The sequence below is a fragment of the Tachyglossus aculeatus genome, chromosome 16 (genome assembly GCF_015852505.1).
Source record: "Tachyglossus aculeatus isolate mTacAcu1 chromosome 16, mTacAcu1.pri, whole genome shotgun sequence".
Classification (NCBI taxonomy): Eukaryota; Metazoa; Chordata; class Mammalia; order Monotremata; family Tachyglossidae; genus Tachyglossus; species Tachyglossus aculeatus.
Genome location: NC_052081.1, coordinates 32,140,270 through 32,155,291, shown reverse-complemented (window position 1 = coordinate 32,155,291; position 15,022 = coordinate 32,140,270). Strand labels below are relative to the sequence as shown.

The 15,022-nt window shown below is 44.1% G+C and overlaps 1 protein-coding gene across 1 annotated transcript in view; it reads left to right on the top strand.

The window, feature by feature from the left end:
• Positions 1–15,022, top strand: part of RBM20 (RNA binding motif protein 20) — a 164,225-nt gene that overhangs the window by 127,652 nt on the left and 21,551 nt on the right. Inside the window, exons 7-9 of the mRNA XM_038758330.1 lie at positions 681–812; positions 11,254–11,333; positions 12,553–13,219. Of these exons, the coding sequence (XP_038614258.1) occupies positions 681–812; positions 11,254–11,333; positions 12,553–13,219 (879 nt within the window). The remainder of the gene's footprint in view (positions 1–680; positions 813–11,253; positions 11,334–12,552; positions 13,220–15,022) is intronic.

The following is a 15,022-nucleotide window of genomic DNA, read 5'->3' as shown; positions in this document are numbered from 1 at the left end:
TGGAATGAAGGATCTTAGCGATACATGAAAAGAAAACAATAAGAGGAATGATAGCCATACTTCTTCTGAATCTGCCACCAAAGATTCAATTCATGGTGTTTAGGAATTGAGGCCAATCAGAAGGATGTTCACATTTTGGCCTCCCAGGTAGATATTTTCAGGATTTGTCCATTCTCTGCTGGGAAGACGTCCTAGAAAGATCTTGCTATTTGATTTCAGCTTGGGTTCTGCTCCTGGAGATCTCCTTCTTTAGGATAAGGATTCTTTTTCCTTGGTATTTTATTAGCTAAGTAAACTAGGAAAGGATATAAGTGGTGCACTGTATCATCATTATAATGTATTTTCACTTTTCTTTTATACACAAGAGCCACATCCTGATTTGGGGTCTTTTTGTGCTCTCCCAGGACCTGCATATCTGTGTGTGTGTGTGTGTGTGTGTGTGTGTGTGTGTGTGTGTGTGTGTGTGTGTGTGTGTGTGTGTATCAAAGAGTAAAATTTGACTTCAAATAATTGGTGTGGGTGGTTATACCACTCCCTGTTTATCATCAGCATCATCAGCTACATATATATAAATATGCATATTTGCAAATAAGCATATTCATTATGGAACCAAAATCTGTTTTATAAAATAATTATGTAATGTTTATATCAGGTAATATAATGTGTTTCTTCTATGTTAGGCCTTTCTGGAGATGGCATACACTGAGGCAGCCCAGGCTATGGTACAATACTACCAAGAGAAGTCTGCTGTGATAAATGATGAGAAATTGCTCATTCGGATGTCCAAAAGATACAAAGAACTCCAATTGAAGGTAAAAAGGGAAAGCGGGAACTATGACTATCTACGTCAAGTAGGTCAGCAACTTGTTTTGCAAAGCATATAATCAGTTTTCAACTCTGAATTAAGGGTTAAAGTCATGAAACAGAGCTTAAGTATTTTCTGGTTATATGTCAAATTGCCTTGCACTTACTGTGTGCAAGAAGTCAAAGATTTAGGTCCGTAAGGATTTTTTTTACAATTTTATCTGCAGAACTCCTTCCTCAGCAATTTAGTTTGACAAAGTAATGTATTTTTCTGACTGATGAAAGCTAATTGCTTGCCTTGACCACATTTAAATTATTTCACAAATTCCATGCTCACCACTATTGGAAAAAAAGTTATTGTTCTCCCAATACTTTACCTCAAACGGAAACTGAATTTCAACGTTAAATTTCCATCAACTAATGGTAGATGGCATATTATTCTAAATTGATATAGTAGTAACAAGAAATAGAATAATATAGTACGGTGAGGGAATTTTTTTTCAGTTAATCAAAAAACTGCCAAATTTGAATTATCCCGACAGTGAGATGCAGATGTTCACTTTGACAAAAAGCCAAATCACTAAGGGCAAAATGTATTTTGGGGCATCTAAATTATCTGGATAATTTGCCTGTGTGTGTGTGTAAGCTCAGCCTCTAGCTTGAATATTTTAGGAGATGACCCATTTGGAAACTGAGCGAGGTCTAAATACACCACAGGGGAATTCCCGAATTCGGGGAAAAGAGAACAGCATGGATGTATATGCCTCCACAAGTGATTCTCACCACTTGGTTCCATAATTTGTGGTGAGAATAATGATTTCTGATGTGTTCACTGTGCGGTTAGACATGGACCAGCTCAGGTGGTGAACCCTGTTGGAATTCATCGTTCCAAATGCTAAGCATGTTTATCTGGTAAAATCCGCCCCATTGTGGTGCCTGCTTCAGCTAGAGAGTTCCCTTCAAGGGCTTCGACCCTCCACAACCATGAGCTTGTTTCACCAGCCCTGTTAGGGAAGGGAACAGAGTCATGGAAGTCATTCTTATCGTAGAATCATGCCAATAGGAACCAGTCTCCAGACCTGCCCCACTAGCTTGTCCCAAGCAGGACTCGCCCAGCATCGCTATTACCCTGGGCATTGGAGGAGGGCACTTGCCCTCTTCCTGTCACCCCCAGGGAATATTCACAGAGATATAGGGTAGAGCTCATTCTCCCCAGGAGAGTCAGTCTCAACAAGAATAATTCTGAGCTTAATTAACCCTAATTTTGAAGGATGTGTGGCACTGAATGAAGCAAAAGTGTTGTAAACACCCACAAATTGCACACCACTCAGGCTATGGGAGATATAAATCATTGAGCATTTGGATATCCCCTGACTCTTAAGGAGATTACAGCGTATAGCAGCAGCACAGCATAGTGGATAGAGCACAAGCCTGGGAGTCAGAAGGACCTGGGTTCTAATCCTGGCTCCACCACTTGTCTGCTGAGTGACATTGTGAAAGTCACTTAACTTCTCTGTGCCTCAGTTACCTCATCTGCAAAATGGGGATTAAGACTGTGAGCCCCAAATGGGTTAGGGCTTGTGTCCAACCTGATTAGCCTTGTGTTTACCCCAGATCTTGGATCAGTGCTTGACACATAGTAAGTGCTTAACAAATGCCATCATATAGGATTTCTTCCACTCTTCCCGTAGCAGATTTGAAACTGCAACCGGGCCTGGGAGAACGTTACTGAACCCTCTCTGAAGCAATTCTATGCTGTCCAAATGCCTGAAGGCTTTCATTATCCCACCCCTCACACCCCCGGATTGTAGAAAGTGATAGGCAGGTATTTATATTATAGTATGCAGATGGCGAAAGTGAGGCATAGAGAGTGAAGGGATTTCCCCTGAGTCACCAACCAGGTAGTGGCAGGAGCTAGGGCTCAAATTCACTGGCCAGCATCCCTGATCTGATAAGCCCTACCCTCAACCACCCTGTCAGTATAGCAGGCCGGCCTTCTGTTCTTGAGGCAGCAGCAAGTACTGTTCTGTGACTCCCCTAGGAACCGTGTGAGCCTGCTACTGAATGTTAAAAGTGGCAGCAACAGTCATACTGGGGCCAGGTCAGTGAACATGGTCTTGGAAGCTCTGTACCAGTTCCACTGAATGAGAACACCCTGAAAGGCAAATGCAGACATTCAGCTTTCCATTTCCCTGTTTGCCATGTCACTCAGGGGCAAAATGGAGAGCTCCTATGCTGCTTAATGCTGATTTGTAATTTTGTGATGTGAGGTTTGGAAGCTCCTTGATTTCTTTAAAATCTCAGCTGCTCCTACCATAATTGACGATATTTGGTGGCTGGAAGATGGCAGTGGTTGCCATAATCATTATTTTCTACAGAAAGTAGTAAGACAAAATGACTAGGCCACATTTTCCAAACCCTAAAAACACAGAGAGTTAAATCAATGAAATCTTCTTTTTCAAAAAACTATTTGCCAGGCACTCAGTGGTATTCACCTTTGTCAAGGAGTTGAGGGATGTTTATGTCTAAGCTAATCGAAACAACAGTTTTGTTTTTCTTTTTTAAACGGTATCTGTTAAGTGCTTACTATGTGTCAAATACTGTTCTAAGCACTGGGGTAGATACAAGTTAATCAGGTTGGACACAGTCCCTATCCGACACTGGGGTTCACAAGTTTGAGCATGAAGGAATAGGATTTACTCTCCATTTTACAGATGAGGTAACTGAGGTACCGAGACATTAAGTAACTTGACCAAGGTGTCACAGCAGCCAAGTGGCAGAGCTGGGATTGGAATCCAGGTCCTCTGACTTCCAGGACTGTATTCTTTCCACGTGGCAATGCAGCTTCTCAACCATCTTTTCAACCATCTCAAATACCCACTTTTGACAGTATCTTCTACTCCTATATAAAACACAGTCAGTGATAATTTGAAGAAAAAATCCTGAAACTCAATTTGCTTAACTGCGGAAATGCATGCAAACTTTGAACAGAGGTTTCTGTGGATCCCCTGTTAAGTTCTGTTTTGCCCACACAGACAATGTTTTTGTGGCTGAGTGTGCCTCTTCAAGTATGTCTCCTGATTGGCTTACAAGTCTGCCTGACTGCAATTTCATCTCGTCTCTTTCACTTCCTCCCAGTCCTTTAGAAAAGGAAATGTAGCAAAATTTAATATGTATTTTTGTTGTTCCTGTCTTTAGAATGTAACTATTTTACTGCCTTCTATGAACAAAAAGATTTTTGTTTTGTTTTGATTTTTGTTTTTGGTTCTTTTTTCCCCCCAAAATTGGGGTTGGTCACTGCAGGCATCAAACGTATCTAGCACAGAAATGTGAGGACAGTCTTCTTTAGGGGCTGTTAACTCTAGAGATTAATCAGGCTCACATCTATATGACTAATTCTTTCACTAACCACAGACAGATATGCAGTTAGAGCTACTCCTGTGTGTCTGTTCCTGGATTACTGTTGCTGGTGGATTTCAGGAGGGAAACTCCTCATCTAGGATGTCTCTTTTGGCTTTGGACTTTGAAACTCAAATCTCCATCTCTTCCTTATAGTATTTCTTTGGTTCTTGTGCTAACGGAGGGCCAGTTAATCATGGGTATTTATTGAGTGCTTACTGTAGGCAGAGCACCGTACTAAGCGCTTGAACCAGTAACCACAGATCATGCACCCCAGCTTGAGAAAACTCACTTGGGATATTACTGGGTTTAGAGAAGTGAGCTAATCTTTCTTGCTAAGAAATTATTATTAACTTTCTTGGTATACTCATTTTCTTTTTTTTTTTTGAGTGGGGAGAATAATTGCTTCGTTCTCTTTGTACCCAGCTTCTGATGATACTTCTGTTTTATCTTGTTTTACCTTCATCTTATCCTTGTATTCCCAAGCACGTAGTACAGTGCTCTCTACACAGTAAGTGCTCAATAAATACCACTGATTCATCTTCCCTGACCACCCCCAAGCAAGGAAGAGAAGGAAGGGAGAAAATAATATGGCCCTTGCAGAGACAGGACTGGGAAACTGGTCATCAGGTCAGGCAGTGCAGTCTTCTGGTCCAAAAGGGGTCCTATTATTAGGGTACTTGGGCAAGCTCTGACATTGGTTTAATGGTGTGGGCCGTGTGACCTCGGGCAAATCATTTAACATCTTTTCCTCATCTGTAAAATGGGGATTCAATGTCTGTTCTCCCTACTACTTAAACTGTGAGCCCCATGTGGGACAGACAGTATTTGACCCTGATTATCTTGTGTCAACCCTAGCACTTAGTGTAGTACTTGGGACATAATAATTGCTTCACAAATGTTATGATTATGTTTTCCAAAGCTTTGCCATTGCCTGCACTGAGCAGTATCCAGGGCATTTAAAAAAGCCTCAGACCTTGATTTTGTCTTGGGCAGTCTTAGGACAAACAATAGAAATTTCTTTGGGGAAAAAGCAGTCTAAACAAAAATAACACCTGGCCCTGGCAGGTGTTAGACTGTGAGCCCACTGTTGGGTAGGGACTGTCTCTATACGTTGCCAATTTGTACTTCCCAAGCGCTTAGTACAGTGCTCTGCATATAGTAAGCACTCAATAAATACGATTGATGATGATGATGATGATGGCAAAGAGGGCTATGATTCTGGGATTCTGTCATGGTTACTGATTTTCTCTGTGCCTCTGGCAGTGCCCTTGTCTTGAGCGTTGGACTGAATTGGGAAATCAAATCGTGTTTTCTTGAAGGAGGAGGAGGCCCTCCTGTTGCACTTAGGAACTTCTAACTACTAGCGAGCGGGGTTTTGTGTTCCTGGCCATTTTAAGGGCCACTAGAGGATGCTGTAATCAGCGAGGAGTGGCTGAGGTCGTTGGTACATCTTTTTGGCTAAAGTTTGCCTCATCGAGGGGAACACTAGGCCCAGAGTCCCTTTCAGCCACAAAAACCAACGTGTCAAGGAAGTGGAGGCTGGAATGAAGGCGCGTTGCCTGACCTCAGTCATGTGAAAGGAACCGAAGCCCTTGCTTGGAGCCAGACCTGATTCACACCCTCCAACCCCCTCCAGCCCCTGCTCCCTAGCCCGACTGCATCCCCTTCCTGCCCACGCCAAAACACACACGCACACACACATCCTGCAGGCCCAGTTTAACCTGCCAGCATTGCTGCCAGCCCTTTGCCTGTCTTAATCCTCAGAGAAGGGGACTTGGAAAGGAAAACAGGTCATGGAGAAGGGCCCAGAGTGTGGAGAACCGTGGGTCAGATCAAGGAGGTGGGGGGAGGGAGGCAGTTGGAGAAGGGATTATCTAGGAAGGTTGGCAAGGCATAAAGTGAGAAGAGGGAAGCAGAGGTGGCTGGTTGGCAGGGATTCCAGCAGACTTCCTTTTCTGTGTATGGGACTTGATTAAATAAGGGACACAAGCCCCTTTTTGGGTTCCTTGTCCCCTTCAAACAATGACTGAGAGAATGAAGTAGATCAGGCAACTAGGAGGGCTTCACTTGGGCCTTATTTGAAGTCTCCTGCTGCAGGATGCTTTCTCCTCTTTTGGATTCATCCATGTCTTAATCTCATCCCTCTCCCATCATCAATCCCTTATATTATCCAGAATCTTCAAAGCTGCCACCTTCCCTATTTGGCCCTGTCAAGCTCACCCCAACAAAATTACCCCAATACTTAAACACAAACAGGATCTTGGACCTGAGAATTCCCATTCTATGATGATGATGGCACTGGGCATGTTACTCCCCTCCTCAAAAATCTCCAGTGGCTGCCTGTCAACCTATGAATCAAGCAAAGACTCCTCACTCTCAGCTTCAAGGCTCTCCATCATCTCTCCCCCTCCTATCTCACCTCCATTCTCTCCTTCTAAAGCCCAGCCCGCACCCTCCGCTCTTCTGCCGCTAACCTCCTCACTGTACCTCGTTCTCACCTGTCCCGCCATCGACCCCCGGCCCACGTCCTTCCCCTGGCCTGGAATGCTCTTCCTCCATACATCAATCAATCAGTCATATTTATTGAGCACTTACTGTGTGCAGAGCACTGTACTAAGCGCTTGGGAAGTACAAGTTGGCAACATATAGAGACAGTCCCTACCCAACAGTGGGCTCACAGTCTAGAAGCATACATCTGCCTCCATACATCCATACATCTGCCAAGCTAGTTCTCTTCCTCCCTTCAAGCCCTACTGGGAGCTCACCTCTTCCAGGAGGTCTTTCCAGACTGAGCCCCCTTTTTCCTCTCCTCCTCCCCATCCTTCCTGCCCTACCTCCTTCCTCTCCCCACAGCACTTGTATATATTTGTACAGATTTATTACTGTATTTATTTTACTTGTATATATTTACTATTCTATTTATTGTGTTAATGATGTGCATATAGCTTTAATTCTATTTGTTCTGATGGTTTTGACACCTGTCTACATATTTTGTTTTGTTGTCTGTCTCCCTCTTCTAGACTGTGAGCCCGTTGTTGGGTAGGGACCGTCTCTATATGTTGCCGACTTGTACTTTCCAAGCACTTAGTACAGTGCTCTGTACACAGTAAGTGCTCAAAAAATACGATTGAATGAATGAATTTGTTAAATGCTTATGTGCGAAGCACTGTTCTAAGCGCTGGGGTAGATACAAGGTAATCGGGTTGTACCACGTGGAGCTCACAGGCTTCATCCCCATTTTACAGATGAAGTAACTGAGGCACAGAGAAGTTAAGTGACTTGCCCAAAGTCACACAGCTGACAAGTGGCGGAGCTGGGATTAGAACTCATGACCTCTGACTCCCAAGCCTGTGCTCTTTCCACTAAGTCACAACACAGAAGTAAAGTAGGAAGTATATCTGTAATTTTATTTATTGTAAAGATGTCTTTCTCCCCTCCTCTAGACTGTAAGTTTGTGGTGGGCAGGGAATGTCACTGTTTATTGTTGTAGCATACTTTCCCAAGCACTTAGTACAGTCCTCTGCACACAGTAAGCGCTCAATAAATATGATTGAATGAATAGAAGTTATGAGCATTTGCAGAATTATCTTTATGTAGTTGAATGTGTCCATGCCCCACAGTTAGAGTCCACTTGTGATTATTCAGAGTCTCATTATCCAGTTGTGGATTATCCAGACCCATTATGTTGCTTGCTAGGCTTACTCTTAAAGAATATTCACTGCTCTTTGACCTGCAACTAGAGTATGCTCTGGGGAATTAAAAGAAGACAAACCTCAAGCCATCTAATAATAATAATACTCTTAATAATTCTGGTTAAAAAAGAAAAGAGGAAAGGAGTTTAAAACTACTGCCTAAAATCACATTTGAGGATTCAAAATTCAAATTAAAAATTTCATTTCTGTCCTCCCTGTCCTGATTATCATGGATAATGGAGAATTGGCTGAATCTTGGTTCTTAGTTTCGAAGATTCCCAGGACAGTTTTTTCTTTTTTCTTTTTTTTTTAATAGAAGCTCCATTGCCCTGCCCACTCTAGGAGTTTTTTAAATGTTGCAACATAATAATTTTCCAAACTCCCTTATGAAGCAAAAATCAGATAATCTGGATGGATGTGTGGTAGTCATTTAGAAGTAGCAGAATTTATTTACACGCTGTCATGTCCACCCACAAGGCAGGTAATGCGCTGTACTCTTTGTTGATTGACCCCAAAATATATATCCAATTATTGGAGGAAAATGTATTTCCTCCCTGCCCTCTTCTCTCCCTGCCTCACCCCATCCCGGCTCTCCTTTGTTTCCAGTGGTTTTGCTGCCCGACCCAATACTCCAAACTAAACCTCTTCCTCCCTGTCTCCTCTCTATGATCCAGCTGTTTTTGTTTTTTTAACCAACCTCAGTGATGTTAGTAGCTACCGCCTCACACATGTGCCAGACATATGGCACCATCCCCCTACCTCTTCTCCTTTCCACTTCCCACTTGCCATCTCAGTTCGCACACTTGCGGAAACTAGGGGGACAGGGATGGACCATGGCAGGATGGAAGTGGGAGGAGTGGCATGATCTCCTCCCAAGTTACTGCTGCCACTATTACCACCTGTTCCTCCATCCCTGTCCTCAATCCCGTGGCTTTAGCTGGGGCAGAGAGGCAGGGAAACAGGGAGCAAAGGGTGGCGAGGGAGTGGGGGAGCTCACAGCAGCACCAGTATTCATTCATTCAGTCATTCAGTCATATTTATTGAGCGCTTACTGTGTGCAGAGCACTGTCCTAAGTGCTTGGGAAGTACAAGTTGGCAACATATAGAGACAGTCCCTACCCAACAACGGGCTCACCAGTAGTTATGTTTTTTTAAAAAAAACAACAACCAAGAAAGATTACCAGAGTGCAAGGGGGTTAGGTGAATTCAGTGGGCAGGGAGGAGGTGGCAGAAAATCTTCTTCAAACAAGGGAAGGTAGAATGGAGTGGGGAGGGGAGAAAGATCCAGGGAGGAATTTACAGTGTAATTTTGACTTGAAGTCATCAGCTGTCTTGTTAGGGCTGGCTCTGGAAGAGAACCTAATTTTTCATAGGTTTATGGACAAATGTACCAAAAGAACCCTTCACAATACAATCACATATTCATAAGTATGGTATTTGTTAAGTGCTTATTGTGTGTCGGGCACTGTACTAAGCACTAGGGTAGATACAAGAAAATCAGGTCCCAGTTGAGGCTCACAGTCTAAGTAGGAGGAAGGACAGGTATTGAATCTCCATTTTGCAGATAAGGGGACTGAGGCACAGAGAAGTGAAGTGACTTGCTCAAGGTCACACAGCAAGTTTGTGGCGGAGCCGGGATTAGAACTCAGGCCCTCTGACTCACAGACCTGTGTTCCTTCCACTAGGTCATGCTGCTTTCCATTAAACTCAGCCTGGTTTTATCATGGGTTGCGCCCGAACTAGATAGTGAAGCGATTTACAAGAAAAATATACAAAGTCCTTGCTCTCAAAGAGTTTACAATCTAATCCTAAAATACATACAAAGGCTTACAGATAAGACTAAAAGCAATGGGGAAACTGTAGTGGGCAATGTGGATAGAGCAGTAGGGGGTTAAGCCATAGAAGGTGTGTTTTCAGTATATTGTTTTGGGTGCAAAAGCTGTAATTTGGTGAAAAGACATAGAGCGAGCACTAAACGAATGGAGGAGGCAGAAAAGTATAGTGTGAACTGTAAACTCGCTGTGGGCAGGGAATAAGTCTATTGTTATATTGTACTCTCCCAAGTGCTTAGTACAGTGCTCTGCATACAGTAAGCACTCAATTCGTTCAATCCTATTTATTGAGTGTTTACTGTGAGCAGAGCACTTTACTAGGCGCTTGGCAGGGTACAATCCAACCATAAATAGACACATTCCCTGCCCACAACAAGCTTACAGTCTAGATAAATACAATTGACTGACTGAATTCTAAGGGGGTTGGCTTGGGCAGAGTGAAGACCACAAGCAGGAGTGAGTGAAAAGAATTCACCAAGATGATATTTGATGAGTGCTTACTATGTGCCAAGCATTGGAGTAAATGCTGGGGTAGATACCAGATAATAGGTCGAGTCCAGTCTTTGTCCCACTTGGGGCTCACAGTCTTAAGAGAAAGGACACGTATCGAATCCCCATTTTGCAGATGAGGCACAGAGAAGTTAAGTGACGTTCTCAAGGTCACACAGCAGAAAAGTAGTGGAGTTGGGATTAGAACCCAAGTCTTCTGACTCCCGAGCCTGTGCTCCTTCCTCTAGACCTCACTGCTTCTCAGTGAGGGGTGAGAGAACCTTAAAGCCAAATGTCAAGCGTTTAAAGCTGATGCAACTGGGAGCCACAGAAGCTTTGAAGAAGTGGATTAATGTGATAAGATCAGCGTTTAAATTAGACCATTCAGGTTGATTATTAGAGAAAAGTAGTAACTTTTGAGCCCAACTCTCTGCTCCCTTCATTCCCTCCACACGGGACACAAGACATGGCACATGCTGTTACAGATAGAGAATAGCTGTTAAGCGCAGCTGCCTTCTCTTCACTGCCGCCTTATCCCCTCTGGAGCCCAGCAGGTATCTTATCTGCATTTCCCAACAGAGCTACAGTGAGGATACCAAAGACAGGATTGCCCCATAACAGGCATGTCTCCAAACAGCTCTGGGTACAAGGCTGTGTGTGTCCTTCCACCCTTGAGCTTACCACCAAAATCCCTCCTCTCCACCCCACCTCATTTACAGACATAAGGCCAAATAAGTTGACCATGTTTCTTTTTCTATTATTATTGCTACCCACCCCACCACTATTATCTGCTTCTGCCAGGGAAGAGAACAGCCTTCCCCAAGCAGTAGAATGGATAATGCTCCTACAGGGCAGGGATCACCTCTGCCAACCCTACTGTACGGTCCCAACCACTTAGTACAGTGCTCTGCACATAGTCAGTGCTCAGTAAGTACCATTTGATAGTTTGATAAAACTAGTCTTTTCTTCAGGCTACCTCTCATCTGGGGCTTGTGGGGGCATCTCTGATTTGAAATTGGTTTCTCTTTGCCTAGAAACCCGGGAAGAATGTGGCAGCCATCATTCAGGACATCCATTCTCAGAGGGAGAGAGACATGTTCCGGGAAACGGACAGGTAACAGAATATCTCTGAGATATTCCATTGTCTGGTCCCCTCAGGAGGTCCAGACAAAGGGCAGGGAGCAAATTCTAAGCCTTCCTGGACCATGAGCTATGACTTCATGAAGATCTGTTGTTGGACTGGGCAGATAAGATATTATGCTAGTTGTCTCATGACCCAGACCTGGGTTGAGTCTCTGACCCTCTCCTCACTGTCCTGGTACTCTTTTCACTTGCCTAATAAAAAGGTTGGGTCCCCCCAGAAATTTTCAGGAGAAACACACTCTAGAGTTTAGCTACTTAAAGATGCAGGGTGCCGGGACCGCTTCCAGATCCAGCTGCCTTTTTTGTCAGCAAAGGAGGAAAGAAGTAGTTTTTAGCATGGTGACCACTTAAAGCATTCACAAGCCTAAAGCAGTGGTTGATTTTTCTTCTTTTGCCCATGCTGTCTGAGAAATACTATAGGCCTCTCTGTACTTTAAATGGCAACAGCATGGAATTTATGAGTTTCAAGAGAAGTGTGGACAGCACCAAAACCTGACTCTTTTCAGCTTGTGGCAAGAGTAGGTGTAGAAATACTGGCAGTTAACACAGTCTGGGAGCTACAGCCTGGCTCTCTCTGGTTACCTCTCATCTGATTTGTCTTGATCAGTCAGTCAATCAATTACCTTTATTGAGCACTTACTATGTGGAGATAACTCTACTAAGTGCTTGGAAGAGTACAACAGAATCAGCAGACATGTTCCCTGCCTATAACAAGCTTACAGTCTAGAGGACGAGAGGAGAAGTAGAAAAACCAAAGCTCAGATAATTCTGGATCATAAGCTCCTTGTGGGCAGGGAATGTCTACCCACTCTGTTGTATTGTTTTCTTCCAAGGGCTTAGTACTGTGCTCTGCCCATAGTAAGTGCTCAGTATATATGATTGCTTGATTAACGGGATATTAAAAATCGAGGTACTGCTGTTCTTCCTAAATGTTTAATGACGAAAGCAGTTTTTTCACTCTTTTCTCTCCTTGCTTTTCTTCTCTTCTTCCCCGTGTCATCTGTTCTCTCCTTTTCAACTTTTCTCCTGTTCTCATTTTCTTCTTCTCTCTCCCTCCCTTTCTTTCTCCCCTTTACTCTCCCTCTCTTCTCTCTCTCTCTTTTTCTCTCTCTCTCCCTCTCTCTCTTTCTCTCTCTCCCCACTTCTCCTCCCACCACCATGTGTGTTTGTGCGTCCACTTTACCCCATAGATATGGACTTGAAAGACCACGGTCCCGTAGCCCTGTGAGCCGGTCCCTCTCTCCAAGATCTCATACTCCTAGCTTCACATCTTGCAGCTCCTCCCACAGCCCAGTGGGTACCTCACGGGCAGACTGGGGAAATGGAAGGGAGGCATGGGACCAGTCTCCCTTTTCCAGGAGAGAGGAAGACCGAGAACTGGTCCCCTGGAGAGAGAATGGGGAGGAGAAGAGGGACAGGACGGACTCCTGGGTTCATGATCGGAAACATTATCTCCGGCAGTTGGACAAGTTAGATTTGGATGATCGGATCGAAAGTCTGAGGGGACACCGAGAGAAGTACACCAGGACTGGTTCTCCCAATCCTCTTCACCCTTTGTCTGGATATAAAAGCCGGGAAGATGACTATTACCGAAAAGAGTCTAAACCAAAAGCTGACAAATACCTAAAGCAACAACAGGATGCCCTGGTCAAGTCCAGGAGAAAAGAAGAGTCGAGATTAAGAGAAAGCAGACATGCCCACTGTGAGGACTCAGGGAAGGAAGACTCGGAGCCAAAGGCCCACAGAACTTCTGAAAGCTCCAAGCAGAAACAGAGTGAGAAGAATAAAACCAAGAAACTGGATAGAGACCAAGAAGTTGCTGCTTATCTGAAAGAAAGTGATGTAGCCAAGAGTGAGGTAGTAACCCCTGTTGCCCATCTCCAATTAATGTAAAATATGGTGGTGTTCCCAATTTTCCACCTGGACAGTTTGTGTCCTAAAAGTAAAGTTGTTGGGTTGGTTTTTTTATGGAGTTTGTTAAGCACTTCCTATGTGCTAGGCACTCTACTAAGTACTGGGGGTAGGTACAAGATAATCAGATTGGACACAATCCATGTTCCACATGGGGCTCACAGTAGTACTCCCCACTGTACAGATGAGATAACTGAGGTACAAAGAATTTGTGACTTGCCCAAGGTCACACAGCAGACAAGTGGCAGAACTGGGATTAGAATCCAGGTCCTTCTGTCTCCCAGGCCCCTGCATTATCCACTAGGCCACTGTGCTTCTGTGAGCCCGTTATTTGGTAGGGCCCGTCTCTATATGTTCCCGATTTGTACTTCCCAAGCACTTAGTACAGTGGTCTGCATACAGTAGCACTCAATAAATACGATTGAATGAATGAGTATATAGAAGGGGTTGGAACTTCAGGGACTTGTGGTATTTTTTGAAATGTTTACTATGTCCCTAGCACTTTACTAAGTGCTGGAGTAATAATAATAATAATGATATTTAAGTTCTTACTGTGTGCCAGGCACTGTGCTCATTTCTGGGGTAGATACAAGATTATTGGGTTGGACACAGTCTCCGTCCCATTTGGGGCTCACAGTATTAATCCCCATTTTACAGCTGAGGGAACTGAGGCACAGAGAAGTTAAGTGACTTGCCCAAGGTCACCCAGCAGACAAGATCATCAAGTCCCACATGGGGCTCACAGTCTAAATATGAGGGAAAGCAAGTATTGAATCTCCATTTAGCAGGTGAGGGAACTGAGTCACAGAGAAGTTAAGTGACTTGCCCAAAGTCACACAGCAGGCACGTGGCAGAGCAGAGATTAGAACCCAGGTCCTCTGGCTCCCGGGCCCGGGCTCTTTTCTCTAGGCCACACTGCTTCTCACGCTGTGGTTTGATGCAAAGACAGTCTTTGTTAATCCATTGTTTAGGGTGGAACTCCAGTGATATTCCTTAATGTGTTCACATGCACTTGTAAAGTTCCCCACAGACACGCACTAGATGATTTGGGTTGCTAAATTTGGTCTGAAGTCTAGAGCAGTGACCACTGTTGGTGCTGCAAAGAAAGAAAAGAAATGAAAGGAGAGCCTCCCACCAGGTTATATTATGCGTTTCTCCGGATAGCGTTAATTGTAGCAATATTTGGCTTCCCCTTTAATAAAAATGCTTTGCATTTATATAGAACCTTTCATCCAGAAATCTCAAAGCCTTTAACAACAAGAGTGATTGCTTCAGGTCCCACAGTGAGTCAAAGGGAAGAATCTGAGTTCCCAGACTTGTATTCTAACCATGAGCTACCCTGCCTTTCCTTATTAGCACATGGGAAAACTGTGGGGGAGGTTCAGCATAATCAATGTACAAAAAGATTTCTCCCCATAGGATTGTGACCCTTTTTCTAGTCTCCTAGATATAGCAGTGGAAACCTGGGAAACATTGTTTCCAGTCTCTCCTGGAGAGGGAGAGCTTCAGAATCTCAAATTTTAGTATCTGGTCTGCATCAAGGTGTCCGTATCCTCATCCTTGTCCTGCCCCTGCCCCTCTCCTTGCCACCATCCCAGTCATCTGGCGGATGCAGTCACTTCCCATTCTCAACCCTTGCTCCTGCTCTGTCTGCAGGGTAATTATGATGGTATTTAAGTGCTTACCATGTGTCAAGCACTGTTCTAAGCGCTGAGGTAGAGACCGGCTAATCAGGTTGGACAGAGTCCT